At 43.7% G+C, this 21,335-nt stretch overlaps 1 protein-coding gene across 1 annotated transcript in view; it reads right to left on the bottom strand.

Annotated features, from left to right (window-relative positions):
- The window catches only part of RASSF5 (Ras association domain family member 5), a 112,050-nt gene that overhangs the window by 62,235 nt on the left and 28,480 nt on the right, over positions 1-21,335 (bottom strand). The window contains exon 2 of the mRNA XM_027871818.1: positions 7,586-7,707. Within this exon, the coding sequence (XP_027727619.1) occupies positions 7,586-7,707 (122 nt within the window). The remainder of the gene's footprint in view (positions 1-7,585; positions 7,708-21,335) is intronic.

Here is a 21,335-nt window from a genome sequence, read left to right on the forward strand (position 1 = left end):
ATGAGATAATGGATGTAAAGCACTTTGTAAACTTTAAAGTGCTCTATAAAATACAAGCTGTTATTGTTATTATCATTAGGAGCCCCTAGCCACCGGGTCTCCAATCTGCTGATGACTTCATTCCCTGAACTTTCTCCTTCACTCCCAGGATCTCCAGCAACAGTTATAGAACATGGTGGTGGTAAAGTTTAACAATCGGCTAGGGGGGAGGAATTAGGAGGAGGGAAATGTGTATGCACCCATACTTTTAAGTTGAATCTCATTATTAACATTTTCTTTAAGTGTAGAAATCAAAACAATAAATCAGGCCCCTATGTGTATCTGATTTCTGAAATTTAAATGTTCCCAATGAAATTTTAACAATTGGCTCTCCGAACTTGAACACAATCCTGGCTCTGCTCCACTGCTCACCCACTGTTTAGACTTTTAAATCCTCTGGGCTTCAGTACTCTCATCTGTAAACTAATAGCAATCACCTTGAATTCTTCTCCTCCTCATCCTTTCCCATGTTCTGAGGAAAAACAACATTTTTTCGGCAGGAGTTGGCTCAAACCACAAAGTCTGGTCCAAAACAACTTTTTGGAGCATAGGGAAAGGTAAGCCCCCGGAGTGCAGGAACTGATTTTTCATTTTGTCTTGGAATCTGCAGTGCCTAGCACAGAGTAGGAGTTGAAGAAATGCCCCTTGAATCAAATGGAACCGAAAGAGTAGCAACATTCTAAAGTTATCTGAATCCATAACCCCCTTTGCCCTGTCTTATGAGTGGTATCTGGCATAAAAACCATCCCCTGAACTCAGCTCCCAAGTACTAAGCTGTGGCCTGTCCTCTCCCCAGCACCTCTAAGGGAGGTAATTATCTTTATCGTCATCGTCCTCATCATCAACTAATCTTTCCATAATGCTTCAAGGTTTACAAAGTGTTTTACATATATTATCTCATTTGACCCTTATAACAACTCTGTGAGGGAGATGCTATTGTTGTCCCATTTCACAGATGAGGAAACTAAGGCTTACAGAAGTTACATGACTTGCCTATGGTCACACAGCTATTATGTGCTGGAGGTGAGACTTGACCCCAGGTTTCTTCTAACTCCAAGTCCAGTGCTTTATTCACCACTCATTTAATCAGCAGACATTTATAATGCACCTACTCTGTGCCAGGTGCCTAGGTGGGGATACAAAAAATTAAAAACAAAATAGCTCCTTCTCTCGAGGAGCTTTCATCCTGGGCACACACGTACACAGAAATTTAGATAGTAAATATATGCAAAGTATAGGCAAAACGATTTCCAAGGGGGGAGCACTAGGCAACTGAGTGGGGAAGGGTTGATTTAAGATTAGCAACAGTGGAGGCAGCTTTGGAGAAAGCAGAGGATTCTCAGAGGCCGAGGTGAGGAGGCAGTCCATCCCAGGCTGTGTACCACAGAACTCCAATAGGACGTTTTTGGACTAGATCACCTCTAAGGTCCTTCCCAGTTCTATCTCCTCCGTGCACCCTCCACTGTTCACTCCCTCTTTGTAAATAAGACTCTTTTTTTTTTTTTTTGGTTAGGCAATGGGGTTAAGTGATTTGCCCGGGGTCACACAGCTAATAAGTGTTATGTGTCTGAGGCCAGATTTGAACTCAGGTCCTCCTGAATCCAGGGCTGGAGCTCTATCCACTGTGCCACCTAGCTGCCCTGTAAATAAGACTCTTTAATCTTCAGGGCCTCAGTGTTCGCATCTATAAATTGGGAGCAACTACCCTGGGTTCCCCCCTCCTCATTTTACCGCCCACTCCTAGTTTTGATATTGACCTGCTAGCAGTGTGGTCTGGCTCCATGCTGACTTAGACAGCATAGTGAATGCATTCCAGAGAGAGGAGGAAGACCCCTGGGCAAAGCTCCCTTGCCAGCTGGGGGCTATTCTGAAAGCTCCCTGTTGTCTAAAAGATGGGTTAAAGGTCCCTGGCTCTCCAAGAAAATGGCACGGTGGTGTGTCAAGTAAGCTGAGCCAGGTGGTCATTGCCAGGTGAGAGAATTCAACCGAGAAGTTTAAAACATAATCAGATTGTTCTGGATATGAAGGCAGAGGATCTGGGTCCAATCCTCTGCTCCTATGCAGGTCAGTTTAATCCTTTGGGCCTCAGTTTCCTAAACTATAAAAAAAGAAGTTGGATTGGGTGACCTCCAACGTCCCTTCCAGCTCTCCGTCTGTGATCCCACAATTAATGGTTTATTATAAAAACTGTTATAGTGATGAGCCTGCAAGAGAGAATATTTCTAGGAGGGGCAGGCAAGGTAACTCGGTTTGATAGAAAGATGTGGTCTAGCCCTGGCTGAGCTGGCAAACGTAGCCAGGCTTGTGGAAAACAAACATCGGCTTCACTCCATCCTGTGCTGACTCCCCAAACTGCCAAGTCCAGGCACTCCGTCTCTTCTGCTGCCTGCTGATAGTTGCTCAGGACCCGCAGGGACTTTCTGGTTCCTCTGACATTGATTGTATTACCCATCATTCTCCTTGGTACAGCTGACCTAACCACAGTCCTGGAAGAACCGAGTTAGACAGGGCTGGAAGATGGCTCACCACCCAGCCCCAGAACGGGGTGGCTACATTCCAGAACTCTGGATTTCAGAGCTCTGGGTCTCTTCTGCAATTCTGTCTCTGGAATCCTGCAGGAGAAGGAGAGGGGAGAAATCTCCCAGCCACACCCAATGCTCTCAGGTTATCCTGCAGTACAGGTGATGGTATCAACTCTTCCAAGTGGCAAATGAGACAAGAATAGTGTCTCATAAGGATAGCAGCCTTGGTCTTAGAGTCAAAAGACCTCAGTTCAAATCCTGTCTCTTACAATTACAACAACAGGAAACTAAGAAAGCCACCTAAACATTCTTAGCTTCAGTTTCCTGATCTGTAAAATGGGAGAAATAATATTTGCACTACCCTACTTCCCAGCATGATGGTGAGGAACACTTCCAAAATCTTAAAGTGCTATGGAAATATAAAGGATTATTGATATTGTTGTCATAATTAATATTGGCGCTATAATTGTGTTATAATTTATCAAGTGGCTTCGAGGATAGAGAGCTGGCCTAGAATCCTTAAAATACCATATAAATGTGAATTAATATCAATATTGTTGTTTGTTGTTTTTATCATAATTTTTGAGTCAACATGGCCTGGGATAGAGATAAACTAGGAAGATCTGGGTTCAGGTCTCATTTCTGACACATTCGGGTGATGTCAGCCCTAGACAAATCACATGACAAATGCACATGCTAAATTGCTGAGAAGGGGCTGATGTGCTACGTTAATAGTTTCCTTACACAGAGTCCCTTACACCAGTAAAATCATAGGTGTAGTCCAAAAAAAAAAAAATCCTCTAGCCATATACTCTCCTCAAGCTTGTGAGGACTTGGGGACCAAGCTAAAAGCCACTGCCACAGCCCCATTCCAAATCACAGAAGGGTGGTCTCTCCATCACTTCCATTAACATCTATGGAGGTAGGAGGTGGAGTGTTGGGTGTAAGGATCAGAGAGGAGTCCAGGTTGTCTGGATGGAGGAGGAAAGGAGGGAGGAAGGGAAGAATAATGGATAGAGACTGGAAAATCCATTGGTGAAAGGCTTTCAAAGCTAAATTTGACCCTAAAGGTAAAAGGAAGCCATTGGAGTTTACTGAGTGATGGAATCATACGTGGCTAGATCTGTGATGAAAGAAAGGCACTTTGGCAGCAGTGTGGAATGACTGAAATGGGGAGGGCATTGGGGCAAGGAGACCTATTAGGAGGCCACTGCTACAGTTCAGCAGAGAGGCAATGAGGGCCTGAACTAAGGTGGTAGCTATGAGAGTACAGAGGAAAGGGGTCAGATGCAAGAGATGTTCATCAATCAGCATTCTCTGTGTCACACACAGAGCTAAATGCTGGGGCATAAAAAAAGGCACAAGGCAGAACCTGCCTCCAGGAGCTCACAATCTAACGGGAGAGACAACAGGCAAACAAGATAAATAGGAAATAATTAGCCGAGGAAAGATACTGGAATTAAGAGGGTCAAAAAAGGCTTCCTGTAGAAGGTGGGATTTGAAGGAAGGCAGAGAAACTAGGCAGCAGAGATGAGAAGGGAGAACATTCTGGAAAGATAGAGAATTTAGGAAGAAAATGTCTCCACCTTCCCTGATCTCCAGCATCAGGTGAGGCATGACCTTGCCTCTGACCTCGGGCCTTCTATCTCCAGCTGAGCCTGTCCTCTACTCTGCTCATCTGCCTGTCTGGTCCCTTGAGATCAGAAGCTACCGCTGCTCAGCCCAGGCCCTCCCCAGCTCCTGACCCTGGGTGGAATGTGTGTGTGTGGACACTGCAAAATTTGGCCCCCAATAAATATGTAAGATGAGGGGTGAGGAATTGAGGATAACATCAACTTACAAACCTGGGAGACAGAAATAGGGACCCAAATGTATTTATTTGGTAATAGGTCAAGTCATATGAGAGGCAATGTGGATAAAGAGTAGGCCTCAGAGTTGGGAAGACCTGGGTTCAAATCCCGTCCCTGGCATAACAGCTGTGCAACCCTAGGTAAATCACTGAACCTGTCGGGGCAGCTAGGTGGCGCAGTGGATAGAAAGAGCACCGGCCCTGAAGTCAGGAGACCTAGGTCCAAATCTGGCCTCAGACCAAAACACTTGACACTTACTAGCTGTGTGACCCTGGGCAAGTCACTTAACCTTAAACGCCTGAAAAAAAAACAACAAAACACTGAACTTGTAAGCCTCCCGGGAACATTCTAAAATGATAATTTGCAGAGCAGGTGCTCATCTGCATTGATAGAGGGAGTTTCCTCCCTGCAGAACCCTACATGAATGAAACAGAGATCCTATCCAAAAAAAAAAAACAATGGCATGTCACCACTGCAAGGTCTCAGAAACTAGTGTGGATGGTCGCGCACTCACCTGTTGTCATATGACATGGACTCAAGGCCCTTCAGCATCCTGGATGCCCTTCTCTGGACCCTCCAGTTTCTCTATGTCTTGGTGCTCAGGACTGAAGAGGAAAGTGGCACTATCTCCTCCCTATTCCTGGAAGCTGGGCCCCTCCTCAAATAGCCCAAGGGCATCCATCATCAGCCTTTCTGGCTGCCACACCCCAACTGCAGACTCATTAAGCTTTTGGTCCACTAAAAGCCCCTGGATCTTTTTCAGAATAATTCTTTTCTAGCCATGCCTCCCCTATCTTATACTTGTGAAGCTGATGTTTTGTACCCAAGTGTTAGGCTTTATATCAATCAGTACTGAATTTCATCTTGGAAGATTCAGCCCCAAACTCAAACCTACCAAATTTCTTCTGTCATCCATCCAGCATGACATCTTCGTGTCTCCCATGCCTGGCCCAGAGTAACTAGCCCTCCTAGCTTTGTGTGGTCTCCAAATTTCATGAGTGTATTTAAGTCATTGCTACAAAGGTTAAACAGCATAAGACCAAGCAGAGATCCCTGGCACATAGGGGTGAGATTCTGGGAAAATACCGGAGTAGAACTAGGCAAAGAACACCTGGGGTAGATGCAAAAAAATGCCCATAGCTGAGAATGTGGCCGAGAATGAAACTGATGACAGACTCTCCTTCTCAGCCCCACCCTTAAAGGTCTAAGGGTGGGGGTAAGAAGTGGATATGTATATATAACCTGTATTGGATTGCTTGCCATCTTGGGGAGGGAGGACAGGAGGGAGGGAGAGAGGAAGAAAAATTTAGAACTCAAAATCTTATAAAATATGAATGTTGAAAATTATCTTGACATGTAATTGGAAAAAATGAAGTACTATTTACAATTTAAAAAAGAAGCGTACGTGTATGTGTGTGTATAGATATGTGTGTGTTTATTGTCTATGTGTGTAGATATGTCTATATGTGTTTACCATGTATGTATGTATGTATGTATGTATGTATGTATATGTGTGTGTGTGTGTGTGTGTGTACATGTAGTGCATGCATCCCTAAGATTTTGATGCAGATTAGAAGGAGGCTATACTTCGCCAGGTACACAGAAGGGGAGAGAAAGAAATAGATCATGGGTCTAACTGCTGGAATGACCAACTCAGGGTTCAGGCTGAGCAAAAGAGTTTTTTCAATGATGTATATTATTATAGGTCCCTCAACGCAGAGAAGAGTAAATGAATCTGACCCTTCTTGGACACAGAATATTTTCTGATGGAAGAAGATTTGGTAAGTGGTGGGGGAAGAAGGGCCGGGAAGGAGGCCATCAGTGACTCAGTCTAAGGCACTGGTTTGCCTCACCACAGCAAGTTTAAGAGTACCCCATTCCCTGCCCCCCTGGAGTGAGGGAATTGATTAAGGAGAAATTCACACATGAAGGGAAGAGCTGGGAAAGAGGAAAATAAAGGTAGGAGTCAGAGAGAGAGAATAGCTGGTTCCCTCCTCAGCCAAATACTCCCAACCAGTGCTAGACTCATTAGACAGATAGCAATGTACTATTATTATTTCCATTTCCAAGAGAGAAAGCTGGGGCTCAGAGGGGTTAAGCACTTTGCTCATGGTCTCATAGCCAACAATCCTGGTTCTGTTACCTATTGCCTGTGAGATCTTCAGTAAATCACTTATGATCCCAGGATCACAGATTTAGAAGTAGAAAAAACCAACCTCTCTCACTTTACAGAGAAGACACAGAGAGTTAGATGATGTGCCCAAGGTCATATAGACAGGTAAGTGGCAGAGCCAGGATTCCAACACAGATCATCTTTCTCTAGATTCGATGCTCTTTTTACCCCCTTTCTACTTCCTTGGGTCTTAATTTCTTCATTTTTAAAATGGGATGGTAGGACTATGTTTTCTAAGGTCCTTTTCAGCTCTAAATGCTATGATCCTGTTAGTATCAGAGCTGGGACCATTCCAAGCTCAGCACACTTACCGTGACACCACACTCTCTTTTGGATCATGAATGCTCCCCACTCTCCACTTCCCCTCCCCAAGGCTGTTCTTTCTCTCAGGGTTTGTTACTTGCCCTTAATCACAGTGTTATGGTAACACCTTATAGTTACAGGAATGTTTTAAGGTTTTTTTCAAAATACTTTCACATCTGTGATGTTATTCCCCTACCACATCCTTCTGATATAGGCAGGGCTGTCTCTAGACCACAAGTGAACTGACAAAAAGGTTCGTCCTTGAAGTTATCCATGTAGCATCAGACAGCTGTCTCTCTCTCTCTCTCTCTCTCTCTCTCTCTCTCTCTCTCTCTCTCTGTGTGTCTCTCTCTGTCTCTGTTTCTGTCTCTCTCTCTGTCTCTCTCTCTCTGTGTCTCTGTCTCTGTTTCTGTCTCTCTCTGTGTCTCTCTCTGTCTCTGTCTCTGTCTCTCTCTGTCTCTCTCTCCCTCTCTTTCTCTCTCTGAAGGATTACCAAAGGCATTGCTTGCCATCCACTCAAGATCTTCAGGCATCCAAGATCCCAATTTGCCATTGTGGAAAGGGTGAGCCCAGTAACCAGAGATGCTGAACAGAAGAACCTTCAAGCCAACTCTTGCTTTCCAAAATATCTGAAAGACAAAATTAGTGCCACTGCCTGGAGCTGAAACCCAGAGCTTACATAAGTCTCTAGTGCCTACCTGGCTGAAGCTTGGGGCAAGGGTGGTTTCTGGTGACGTTCTCTCCCGGGACTGCCCTTGCTGATGACTGCAGTCCAGTTGGATCAGGCTTCGGCATTCCTGGTGGCAGGTATATTTGCAGTCTGGAAGGAAAGAACCAAAAGGAAATTAGACCCCAGACAATGCTTCTCCTACATTTCTGTCCAGAGAAGTACTCGAGGAGGCCATATTTGGTTCTATATAGATACACATAGCACATCTGGGTGGTGCAGTGGATAGAACTTGGAGTCAGGAAGACCTAACTTTAAATCTGACCTCAGATACTTACTTAGCTGTAACCCTGGGCAAATCACTTAACCACTGAATGCCTCAGTTTCCTTATCTGTAAAATGGGGATAATAATAGCACCTACATCCCAAAGTTGTTGTAAGAATCAAATGAGATTGTATTTATAAAGTACTTTGCAAACCTTAAGACACTATATAGATGATGATATGATGATATAAATATAACCCTGGAGAAAAGATGCAGATAGTAAGAGCAGAAAGATAAAGAGTAGAGAAACAAATCTCCCTTCATCATCACTTACTTGAATATGAGGAAGAAAAAGTTGAGGACAGAAGGACAATGGGGTTATCTGGTAAAAGGGACTCCTTGGCTCTGCCTCCTGCCATATATGATCCTGAAAAAGTCACTTCTACTCTGGGTCTCAGTTTCCTCACCTATAAAGTGAGGCAGTAGGAACAAATGATTTCCCAGGTCCTTCTAGCTCTTTGGTAAACCCCAGGCTCTAAGGTAGATCTAAGGTGTTCATTTGGATAAGGTGTCTCTCTGGACTTCTCACCTGCATAAGCGACAGACTATCAGCCCTGACTATCTCACCAGGATATAGTAGGAATAACTTCATAGATGTGAAAGTACTTTGAAAAAATGAAAGGCACTCCTATAAATATAAGGCATTATTATGACATTGTGGGACAGAGGTCATAGTTAACCAGCACCTGGCCTGCACATTATATGTTTAATAAATGCTGTTCAATAAATAAAATGTTTTATATTAATTATAGAACAGATTTAATCAAGCCAGGCTACAGGATACGATCCCCAAATCACAGCATTTCACACATGGAAGGGACCTCTGAGGTCATCCTCACCTCTGCTGCTTAGAATTCCTTGTTTCTGCTTTGGTCACCAAGCCTTCCTCAGCCCTCTAACTCTCACTCCCACTACCTTTTATTTATTTTGAATGTAGTCTGTATGCACTAATTGATGTATATGCTGCCTCTTCCAATATGAATGTAAGCTCCTTGAGGACAGGGATTGTTTTCACCTTGGTCCTAGTAGTCCCAGAACCTAAGACATTGCCTGTACATAGTAGGTGCTTTGCACATATGTTGATTGACTGATTGATCTAGCCAATAATCCTTTCCCTAACAAGTAGTAAGCCAGATTTTGTTTTAAAACCTCCAGGGAGGGGAAATTCACTACCTCCCGAGGTTGTCCATTCAACTTTTGGACAGATCTAATTGTCAGGAAGTTTTTCCTTATATCTAGCCTAAATTTGTCTCTTTGCACCTTCCACTGGGTTCCTGGTTCTTCGCCCTGTGGCCAAATCAAAGCAAATCTAATCTCTCTTCGTGCAATAGCTCTTCAAATGATTGAGGACAGATTATCATCCTCCATTCCAACGTATCCGACACTAAATAGTCTCTTCTCTGGGCTAAAAAACAGCCATAATTTCTTGCAACTGATTCTCAACCTGAGATGAACTAGTCATTACCTGGTTCCTTTCCTCAAGAGATTCTCTGGCTTACAAGGTCCTTTCTGACGTTCAGGACCCAGAAAAGAGCACAATGCTCCAAATGAGGGTCTGACAGGGCAAAGTATAGAGAGACTGTCACCTTATTTTTAGAAACTATATTTCTCAATTCAGACTAAGATCACATTTGTTGTTGTTCAAGTCATATCCAACTCTCTGTGACCCCATTTGGGGTTTTGTTGGCAAAGATACTGGGGTGGTTTGCCATTTCCTCTTCCAGCTCATTTTACAGATGAGTAAATTGAGGCAAACAGGGTTAAGTGACTTACCCAGGGTCACACAGCTAGTAAGTGTCTGAGGCTGGATTTAAACTCATGAGAATGAGTCTTCCCAATTCCAAGCCCAGTGTTCTAATCTACTGTGACATCCGGCTACCCCAAGATCACATTAGTTTTTCTTATCTGTCATCAAATTGTTAGCTCATGAGCCAAGATGGCGGCGGGAAAACAGTGACTGTCTTGAGCTCTCTCCCAAAGCCCTCCAAATACCTAAAAAAATGGCTCTAAACAAATTCTAAAGCAGCAGAACCCACAAAAAGACAGAGTGAAACAAATTTCCAGCCAAAGACTGCCTGGAGGGTTGATCAGAAAGGCATATCGTGCCAGGCGGAGAGAGGAGCTCAGTTCAGTGTGGGTACGCAGGCCACAGCGACCCTGGAGCAAGCCTCAGAAGACTGAATCGTGGGCAGCTGCGGCAGTTTCCAGACTTCTCAACCCACGAACGCCAAAGACAACTTAGAAGGTCAGTGGGAAAAGTCTGTGACTGCGATGAGAGAGGGGCTAGGATTGCAACCAAGAATCACCTACCCAGCAAAACTGAGTATAATCCTGCAGGGGGAAGAAATGGTCATTCAGTGAAATAGAGGACTTTCAAGCATTCTTGATGAAAAGACCAGAGTTGAAGAGAAAATTTGATTTTCAAATACAAGACGCAAGTGGAACATGAAGAGGTAAACAGGAAAGAGAAATCATAAGAGACTTATTAAGGTTGAACTGTTTACATTCCTGCATGGAAAGATGATATTTGTAACCCATGAGACCTTTGTCAGTATTAGGGTAGTTGGATGGGAAAAAATTATATGTATGTATATAGAGATATAGAAAAATAGGTAGAGGGCACAGGGTGAGTTGGAAATGAAGGGGTCATATCTGGAGAATAAAATAAGGGGTGAGAGAAGATTATAATAGGAGAAGGAGAAAGGGAGAGGTAAAACGGGGTAAATTTTCCCACAAAAAAAAAAAACAGAAAAGGAAAGGCTCTTACAGTGGAGGGGAAATGGGTGAAGGTGAGAGGGAATGAGTGAATCATATTCTCATAGGATTTGACTTAAGGAGGCAATAACATACACACTCAATTGGGTGTGGAAATCTGTCTTACCCTACAGGAAAATAGGGGGGGAAGGGGACAAGAGAGTAGGGGAATGATAGAGAGGAGGGCAGATTGGGAAAGGGGGTAATCAGAAGCAAATACTTCTGAGGAGGGACAGGGTCAAAATAAAGAATAGAATAAATGGGGGGGTGGGATAGGATTAAGGGAAATAGAGCTAGTTTTTCACAGCATGTCTACTATGGAAGTGTTTTGCATAACTGCACATACATAACCTATATTTAGTTGCTTGCCTTATCAATGAGGGTGGGTGGGGAGGGAGGAAGGGAGAAAATTTGGAACCCAAAGTTTTAAAAACACATGTTTTAAAAAAAATGTTTTCACATGCAACTGGGAAATAAGAAATACAGGAAATGGGGTACAGCAATCCATCCTGCCCTACAGGAAAATTGAAGGGGAAGGGGGTAAGAGAAGGGGAGGAGAGATAGAAGGGAAGGCAGACTAGGGGAAGAGGTATTTAGAATGCATGCCATCTTGGGGTGGGGGGAGGGGTGAGATGGGGTGAAAATTTGGAACTCAAAATCTTGTGGAAGTAAATGTTGAAAACAAAAAAAATTAAATAAAAATTACCATAAAAAATATTTTAAAAAATTGTTAGCTTATGCTGAGCTTGTAATCCAATAACATCCCCCCACTAGTCTTTTTCAGCAAACTACCATCTAGCCTTGCCTTCTCCATCTTGTCCTTCTGCAGCTGATTTTTTTTAAAGCCAAATGTAAAAATTTACATTTATCCTTATTAAATTTCATTTTATTAGACTCAGCCCAACATTCTAACCTGTCAAGTTATTTTGGATTCTGACTATCATCTGTGTTAGCTATCTCCTCCAACTTTGTATCAATAAACATGTATCAATTAAGTATCTACTGTGTGTCAGACACTGTTCTAAGAAATGGGGACACCAACACAAAAATAATCTCAAGGAACTGACAAGGAGGAGACAACGTATACATTTCTAAGTATATACAGAATAAATAAATATAAGGTAATTAGGGAAAGAATATACTAGCAGGTGTGGCCATCAGGAAAGATGCTGAGTAATACATTGTGTTTGATTCGAGGTCTTGGGGAAAGTGAGGGATTTTATGAGGTAAGGAAGGAGAGAATTCTAAGCATGGAAGATAGCCAATGCAAAGTCACGGAGATGGGAGATAGGATGTTGCATATGAGAAGCAGACAGAAAGCTGGTTTGGTTGAACCTTAGAATGGGCTTTTATCCAAGATATTGATAAAATTGTTAAACAACACAGCATCAAGTACCAACCCCTGATGTAGTCCACTGGAGACCTCCTTCCAAGTTGACATTGAACCATTAGTGTCTGCTCTTTGAGTCTGGCCAGTCAACTAATTCTAAATCTAGCTCACTGATATAGCTCAGGGACCAGAGAGATAAATAAGGCGGAGTATGATCTGGGTGGCCCCAGATATGTATTACCTCAGGTCATTGTCCTTCTCCAGCCACACCCTGCCTTCTTTGTCAAATGGGAAGAAGGTCTACAGGAGGCCCCTACAAATCAGGTTGTTTGTTTAAGAAGTAGATAAAGGGTATGAATAGGAATTGGACCCACGATTTCATTGATATAGGGAAATCCTGCATGAGAAAACTCCCTCCACCAATTCAGGTGAACACCTTCAATATATCTTATAGTCTTAGAGATTTGGTAGGGTACTGAGAGGTTAAGCGCCATTATGTGTCAACAGTGAGACTTGAACCTATGTCTTCTTGATTCTAAGGACAGTGATTAGTGCCCTGGATATGCCAATCTGTCAAGAAGAGAAAGGTACCACCTCAAAACCTAGGCTTCATTCTTCTAACCAGTGCAGAATGGTAAGGGGAAGGACCTGGAAGGAGAGTGGTAGAATGCTAGAAGGGGTCTCTGTGATCCCCTATTCCAGCTTCTTCATCTTCTATGTGACAAAGCTGAGCCTCGGAGAAGTGAAGAGATTTGCTCAAAGTCACACAGCTAGCTAAACAGCAGAGCGAGGAGGCCATAACAACGTTGCTGTTCAGTCGTGTCAGATTCTTCGTGACCCCATTTTGGGGTTTTCTTGGCAAAGATACTGGAATGATTTTCCATCTCCTTCTCCAGCTCATTTTATTGATGAGGAACTGAGGCAAACAGGGTGAAGTGACTTGACCAGGGTCACACAGCATTTAGTATCTGAGGCTGGATTTGAACTCAGGAAGATGAGTCTTTCCGACTTCAGGCCTGGTGCTCTAGCCACTGAGCCACTTAGTTGCCCTGCTATGACAATATCTTCTAGATCTCCCAGAAAGTTCCACTGTGGGTGGACACTTTATAGACCATCGTTAGCAGACAGGAAGAAGAGAAGAAAGGACTGGCAGAGGAAAGCGGTCAGGAGATAAAGAACAGGGAAGGGAAGGGGAGTGGATAGAGAGGGTGGACAGAGGCTGAAACAGGAGAGAGAAATCAATACAAATCCGTCAGTGCTAGCACTCAAGGCGAGTTCTCATAGACTGCTGGCGCAGCAGAGCCAGCCAATACCACTTTGCCTAGAGGCAACTTGGGCCAACAACGGCACAGAGCTCAGCAAGGGGAAGGGAAGGAATCTGATGCTGAATATTTTCTTTTCATTATAAAAACAAAGAGCACATGGGGTGGTGGTGTGTGTTTTAAGGAAGAAGGAAGCAGAGAGTTTAGCCTTTTTTGGCCAAATGGAGTATTTGGTGCCTAAATAGGGTGGAGACATGGAGGCCAAGGCTTCCCCTGGCCTCCCAGTTAGTGCTCAGAACAAGCCGAGGCTTTGTCATCAAAGCCCAGAGGCTAGAGTCACAAAGCAGATCATTGTTTCCCTGGGTCCTACCCCCACGGCAGACCTATGCTGGCACCTGGCAGGGCTGGGAGAGATGAGGAATGCCAAGGGGCTGCCAAGAGCAGGGTCAGGGGAAGAGAAGGAGAACTGGCATCTGTCCCCACTCTAAAGTTACTGAGCACTGCCACCTACTCTGGTGACTGGGGAAAGCTGTGGGGAGAAGGAGGTTTTCCATCCCTGAGTAGCACCACTTACTGCTGAGAGAGAGGTTGTTGTTCAGTCATTTCAGTTGTGTCTGACTGTTTTTCCCCATTTGGGGTTTTCTTGGCAAAGATACTGAAGTGGTTTGCCATTTCCTTCTCCCGCTCATTTTATTGATGAAGAACTGAGGCAGACAAGGTTAAGTGACTTGCCCAGGGTCACACACCTAGTAATTGTCTGTGGCCAGATCTGAACTCGAGTCTTCCTGACTCCAGGCCTGGAAGTAGTATCTTTAATTCAATATATAGTTATCCCTTTCACATCATGGGGTTAGCGGTCCGGTGCCCCCTTTGGCCCTCCCTTTGTATGATAGAAGTCTGAATTATTATAGTATTAAAAGATAACATATGTTGATATTATACAATACCATACATATATTTTATGCATTTCTGAGTTTCTAAACTTATTCTGTGTCATCTTCTGGCTTTGCCTGTCATTTACAGCTTCCACAAAACTCCCCCAAAATTCCTGTGTAATTTCTTATGCCAACCCGCGATATATCAAAACCATGATGGGGAAATTCACAATGTGGAAGGGATAGCTGTAAACATTTATTTAGTGCTTGCTGTATACAGCTTATCATGCTAGAAGTTAGGGGAAGATACAAGGTTTTGATCAGGCTAGGCCTCTGTCCTCCCAGAGCTTGTGGTCTAGGCTTTGGATATGACATAGTTAAAGTCACAATTATAAGATAAATGCATCAAAATAGGCACAATGAAAGTGCTAATGAGGAGGCCCATGTGCTATGGGGGTATTGAGAGTATGCTTTCTGGAGGAGGTGGCATTTCACTGGATTGTAGATTTAGAACTGGAAAAGAATTCATCCACTCTAATTTTACAGATGAAGGAACCCAGAGAGACGTGGGCTACCCAAGCTGCTCGGGCAGCAATCAGCAGCGCCAGGATTTGAACCCGGGTCCCCTGCCTCCATAGCCAGTGCTCTTCCCACTGCTTAGCATCATAGGATAGTCACTCACATACAGGAAGGAACCTCAGAAGACATCTAGTCCAACTTTCTCATTTTACAAATGAGGAAACTGAGGCTCATGGAAATTAAAGGCCTTGCTCAAGGTCCCACAAGTAATAAGCAGCTAAGTCAAAATTCAAATTCAGCTCTTGTGAATTCACCCCCAGCACTCCAAGTTCAATGTTCTTTCCACTGTGCTACAATGCCTTTCTTTGGATTGGGCTTTAATGAGTAGCTAGGAAATTCAGCAGGTGATGAGAGGGAAGGAGGCCCTTCCATGCAAATTCACAGAGGCTGGAAAAGCACAGGGCTAGTTCCAGGGATAGATAATAGCCAAGAATGACTGGAACATAGTCTGTGAAGGAGAGTGATAGGAGATAAAAGGCATCACACCTACCTACCTAGAAGCAGCTAGGTGGCTCAGCCAGGCACAGAGCTGGACCGAGAGTCAGGAAGACCTGAGTTCAAATCTAGCCTCACACATTTAACATCTGTCTGCCTCAATTTTCTCAACTGTAAAATGGGGATCATAATAACACCTCCCTCCCAGGGCTGCTGTGAGAATCAAATGAGCTAATTTTGTAAAATGCTTAGCACAGTGTGTGGCATATAGTAGGTACTTAATAGATGTTTGACAGATGCCACAGTCTCTAGCCTGATACCGAGCTCTACAGGCTGGGGGATGGAAGGCATGAAGGGGAAAACCAAGAATTGAAAAAAGCCAAGACTATGCTTCAGCAACATCCCATGTCAGACTCCATAATCACCGGCTGCAGCTAAACCACTGAGGCACAGTGTGGCATCCCCTGCTTCTGGAAACACCAAGGCAAGGGCTTTGGGGATAGCAGAGATGAAATCACAACTCCCCTGGCCCTCCTTTAAATACCCCACGCTGGGCACACCCAGTGGTTTTAGGGCATTAAGTACATCTAAGGGTATCGTATTTCTGTTCTGCAGTACACGTTAGCTAAGACAAAGGGACCAATGCCTCCCACAATGACTTTTCCCCTCAAGGACTTCTCTCTCCACATGAGGTCACATAAGTTAAGTGCCAGACAAGTGGTAAAGATAGTAAGTGCTACTGGAATTGGGGTGAGGGGGAGGAGAAGAAAGAGGGAGAAAAAGAGAGAGACACAGAGAGAGACAGAAGCAGAGACAGAGAAACAGAGGCAGACAGAGTACACCATAGGCTAAAGAGGTTTCATGAAGGAGAGGGGACCTAACTAGGCTCTGAAGGGTTCAGAGGTAAGCAACTCGTACCCTTCACATCACAGTGTCCTGAAACGGAGTCCCCAATAATGTCAAGGGCGAAGAATCCTCAAGCCAAGGAGTGTAGAACCCTGGCTTCTAGTGTAGCCCCTTACCAAGGCCCCCTTAGAGTCTGTCTGCAGAAATTTGGGCTTCTTGGCTTATCTGGCGCCATGCTCCGTAGCCACAAGAGCTGATTCGGGGCTGCATAACCGGAGCTCTTTGTTTTCTGAACCTGAAGTACTCGGCTGATAAGGAGCCCTTCAATTCCTTCCCATCCTAAAAGGTAAAGCCCTGGGTTCCAAGAAGACTGAAAATTGAAGCCAAAGTGCTGCAATGTGCTATCGCCATCACTATTATTGTTAATAAACACATCTCACATTCATGGACAGCTTTGGTTTACAAAGAACATCCATCACACAATGACTTGGTGAGTTAACTAATGCAGGACTGTCTTCAGTCTGCAGATGTGGAAACCAAGGCTAGGGGAAGATTACCATGGATCTGTGGCGGGGTCAGAACTCAAACCCAGGCCTCCTGATTCTACACTTAATTTGATGGAAACACACTGGTTGGGGGGCAAGGAAGCGGGTGAAGTACAGTTCCTGAGAGTTTAGGGGGAAGATTTCTCCCTAGGACAGACCTTAGTGATGGTCATCTGATTCAACTCCCTTGATTTGTAGATGAAGAAACTGAGGCCCATGCATTGTTGGTGGAGTTGTAAAATGATCCAACCATTTTGGAGAGCAATTTGGAACTATGCCCAAAGGGCTATAAAAATGTGCATGCCCTTTGACCCAGCAATAGCACTTCTATGGCTGTATCCCAAAGAGATCATACAAATGGGAAAAGGACCCCACATGTACAAAAATATTTATAGCAGCTCTTTCTGTGGTGGCAAAGAATTGAAAATTGAGAGGATGCCCATCAATTGGGGAATAACTGAGCAAGTTGTGGAATATGAATGTAATGGCATACTATTGTGCTATAAGAAATGATGAACAGGCTGACTTCAGAAAAACCTGGAAAGACTTTTGTGGTCTGATGCTGAGTGAAGTGAGCAGAACCAAGAGAATGTTGTACACAATAAGAGAGAGTCACATTGTGCAACGACTAATATTGATAAACTTAACCCTTCCCAGCAATACAAGGATCTAAGACATCTCCAAAGGCCTCATGATGGAAAATGCCATCCACATCCAAAAAAAGAACTACGGAATTTGAATGCAGATCGAAGCATACTGTTTGCTATTTTTTTTCTCTTCTATTGAGTTTTGTTTCCTCTTTCTGGTGGTTCCTCCTATTGGTTCTAATTTTTACTTACAACATCACTAATCTGAAAATATGTTTAATAAGAATGTATATATATATAGCCTATATCAGATTGTACGCCATCTTGGGAAGGGTGGTGGGGAGGAAAGGGGAGAAAAATTTTAAACTCAAAAGCTTATGGAAGTGATTGTTGATAAATCAAAATAAATTAATAAAAATAAATTTTAAAAAAAAGAAAAGAAATGATGAGCAGGCAGACTTCAGGAAAACCTGGAAAGACTTGTATGGTCTGATGCTGAGTGAAATGAGCAGAAGCAGGAGGATGTTGTACACAGTAACAGCCACGTTGTGTGATGACTAATACTGATAAACTTAACCCTTCTCAGTAATACAAGAATATAAGACATCTCCAAAGGCCTCATGATGGAAAATGCTATCCACATCCAGAGAAAGAACTATGGAGTTTGAATGCAGATCAAAGCATACTATTTGCTCTTCTTTTTTTTTTTGTTTTGTTTCCTCTTTCTGGTAGTTCCTCTTGTTGGTTCTAATTCTTCCTTACAACATGACTAATGTGAAAACATGTTTAATAGGAATGTATATGTATAGCCTATATCAGATTGCATGCCATGGTGGGGAAGGAGGTGGGCAGGGGGAGAAAATTTAAAACTCAAAAGCTTATGGAAATGATTGTTGATAAATCAAAATAAATTTTTAAATAATTTAAAAAAAGAAACTGAGGCCCAGAGACAAATAATAACAGCTCTGTCCAAAGTCATACAAGTAATAAATAAGGAGTAGGCTCAGGATTTGAACCCAGGTCCTCTGACTCCAAATTCAGGGCTCTTTTGTAGGACAATTGCTTCCAATTTTTCTCTTTTCTCATTTATCTCTCTCTTAACAGGTCATAAGGAAAGCAGTAGATAATTCTTTTCCTTCCTCCACATATCCCATCTGCACCCCCCACTCTAATAGAGGAAGAGTATTAATTTGGGCCTCTATGCCAAGCCATACCATGCCAGTGGGTCTCTACGTCTATGGACAACAGGAGTCTACATCTTCCTTCCTTTCTTTCTTTCTTTTTTTTTTTTTTTGGCAATTGGGGTTAAGTGACTTGCCCAGGGTCACACAACTAGTAAGTGTCAAGTGTTTGGTCTTGAGGTCAGATTTGAACTCAGGTCCTCCTGACTTCAGGGCCAGTACTCTATCCACTGTGCCACCTAGCCACCCCTAGATCTTTCTTTGTACACCATACATGGTGTGAGTACTCGCACTTCTGTGGGCATCAAATCTGGAGAAACTCTACTGAGGAAGAAACTGGAAGTCCCTTTCTTCCTGGCTTCCAGTGTTCCAAATCCCCCTTTGAAAAATAAAAAGCTATCAGACCCAGTAAAATCTTTAGCAACACCAACTTCTGTTGTGGTTGGACAATCATGCAGAGCCAGCTCAGGGCTGGAGGTTTGATAGTAAGGTCTCTAAAGTCTGCATTCTGGCTCTGGATATCATCCCTGAGCATAGAGGCAGTCAGGTGGCAAGGAGGGTGTGACCCTGAGCAAGTCACCTAACCTGTATCTGCCTCAGTTTTCACAACTGTAAAATAGGTATCTTAACAGCACCTACCTCACAGGGTTGTTGTGAGGATCAAATGAGATAATATTTATAAAATGCTTAGCACAATGACTGGCACACAGTAGGCTCTTAATAAATATTTGTTCCCTCCCCTACCCCTATCCCCACCCTTATCTTCTCCCATAGTAGGGCTCTCTAAGACACTAGAGTATCCCATACAAGAGTTAAGCAGGTTCATCATCTTGAGAAATGATTATGAGAAGAAAGCAACTAGAATGGAGATCAGGCTTGAGGTAACTGAGGCCTCCCTCATGGAAAGGCACTAAGGTGTAATTCACCTCTGGGGGTGAAGGAGGGCAGCTGTTTACATCAGAAGCCTGGCAGTTGTTAAGAATGGAAGCCTGGCAGCTATATAAGACAGGTAGCAAAGCCAGGGCCCTGTTCCAAGAACACAGTCATACGTGGTAGAGCTTGTTCCACATGAAGCTATGGGACAGATAGCAGCAGAATTCTAGGTTCCTATCGGCTCTCCACTATCCTGGGCAAAAACCTCTCTCCATCTAAAAGTCAGGGTTTCCCCTTCTGAGCAATCCTCTTCATCTGAGCTCCTCCTACCTGTCCCCATTTTCCTCTCACCCCAGCTTCTGCTAAGCTGGGGAAGGACCATCAGGGCATAGGGCTCAGAGTATGGCAGCTGAGCTATGATTAGCTGTTTATTTTTTTATAGATAATACATTGTATAAATATTTATCTATGTCTCTGTATTATTTGTTACTGTGGTTCACTCATTTCAGTCCTGTCTGACTCTTCGTGACCCCATCTGGGGTTTTCTTGGCAAAGACACTGAAATGGTTTCCCATTTCCTTCTCTACTTCATTTTGCAGATGAGGAAAGTGAGGCAAACAAGATGAAGTGACTTGCTGAGGGTCACAGAGCTAGTAAGTATCTGAGACTAGATTTGAACTCAGGTCTTCCTGACTCCAGGCCCAGCACTCTATCCACTGCACCACCTTGTTACTGTTAATTTATACGGTTGACCATGTGTATTTGCAACAAGGAGGTTGTTTTTCTTTTTTCCAATGGGGGTGTGTGGAGAAAATAAATACTTGTTAATGAAAGAAAAAAGTAAAATAAAATAAATATCAAAAAAGCATATGGGCAGTAGCAAAGATAGATAGAAAGAGCACTGAACTTGGAGTCAGGAATATCTGGGTGCAAATCCTGTTCCAGACACTTACTATCTGTGTGACCCTGGGCAAGTCACCTCTCAGCCTCAGTTTCTTCATTGGTAAAATGGGAATGAGGTGAACTCGATGAACTTCAAGGTCCCTTAAAGCCCTAAATCTGTGACCCTATGACCTTCTGCACACATCTAGAACTCCTGACTAAACTCCTGGTCCAGCCCCATAGCAGAAGCAAGAAAGACTCCTGGTCTTAGGTCATTTGCATCTTTTCTGGCCTCTAGAAAGAAGCTAGAACCTCAAGGCCCAACACTGCCCCTAGGTAAGAGGCTTTAAGTGGACCCCCTAGGATCCCTTAGCTCCAAAGAGATCAAGACAAGAAAATCGGACCTGAGAGGACCACACTCAGCTCTGGTTTCCCCAGTGAAATCACTTAGCACAGTGTTTGACACATGGTAGGCACTTAGCAAAGGCTCATTCATTGCCTTTAAAGCAGGGTCAGCGGAGAGTCTATCAGAACCCAGAAAAGATAAGAAAATCTGTCCTTCTGTCTGACTCTCTAAGATGGAGAAGTTTTAAGTATCCAGGCTTGCTTCTTGGAATACAGACTGAAACCCCTTCCCAAAGGCGGGCAGGCAGGTAGGCAGGCTGATTCATCCCTGGCAAACATCAAAAGAGGATGAGCCCCAACACGCTCATAGTTAAAGCAAGTTTTCATTTCCCATATAAAGGGAAGGGCTTGGCCAGGCTCAAAGCTGCAAGAGCCTTCCCAATCACAGACACTGAGCAGAAACATTATTGAGGCATGTTAAGTGGGGCTCTTCCTCTGATTAACTCTACTGAAAGACAGAACAGGGAGGGGACCTCTGAGAGCTCACTCTGGAAGCCGGAAGATACTCCTCCCTTGCCCACCTCCACCTCCAACAATGTTAAGCGTTAGAGCAGAGGGTAAGGAATAGGGTTGTACCACAGATACTGGTTTATTGGTCCCCTTCTTTACCCCCAAAATGGAAGCTACTTGAGAACAAGGATTGTTTCTTTATTTGTCTTTGTAGGACTTTGCACATAGTAGACACAATTGACATTTATGTTGACATTGCAAGTTTTCTTCACTCACGGTGGTGAAGGGAAAGATGAAGTCTTCAAGCAACAGACAGATAGCTGGCCATTTGTCTGAGATGTTACAGAAAGGATTCTTGTTTGGGTATGGCTTGGATTAAAGAGCTTCTGAGGGCCCTTCTCACTCAGATTCTATGGCTCTTCAGACTGCTTGGTCAACCAATCAACACGCAT

This window comes from Vombatus ursinus, unplaced genomic scaffold (assembly GCF_900497805.2).
Source record: "Vombatus ursinus unplaced genomic scaffold, bare-nosed wombat genome assembly UNPS02014798.1, whole genome shotgun sequence".
Lineage (NCBI taxonomy): Eukaryota > Metazoa > Chordata > Mammalia > Diprotodontia > Vombatidae > Vombatus > Vombatus ursinus.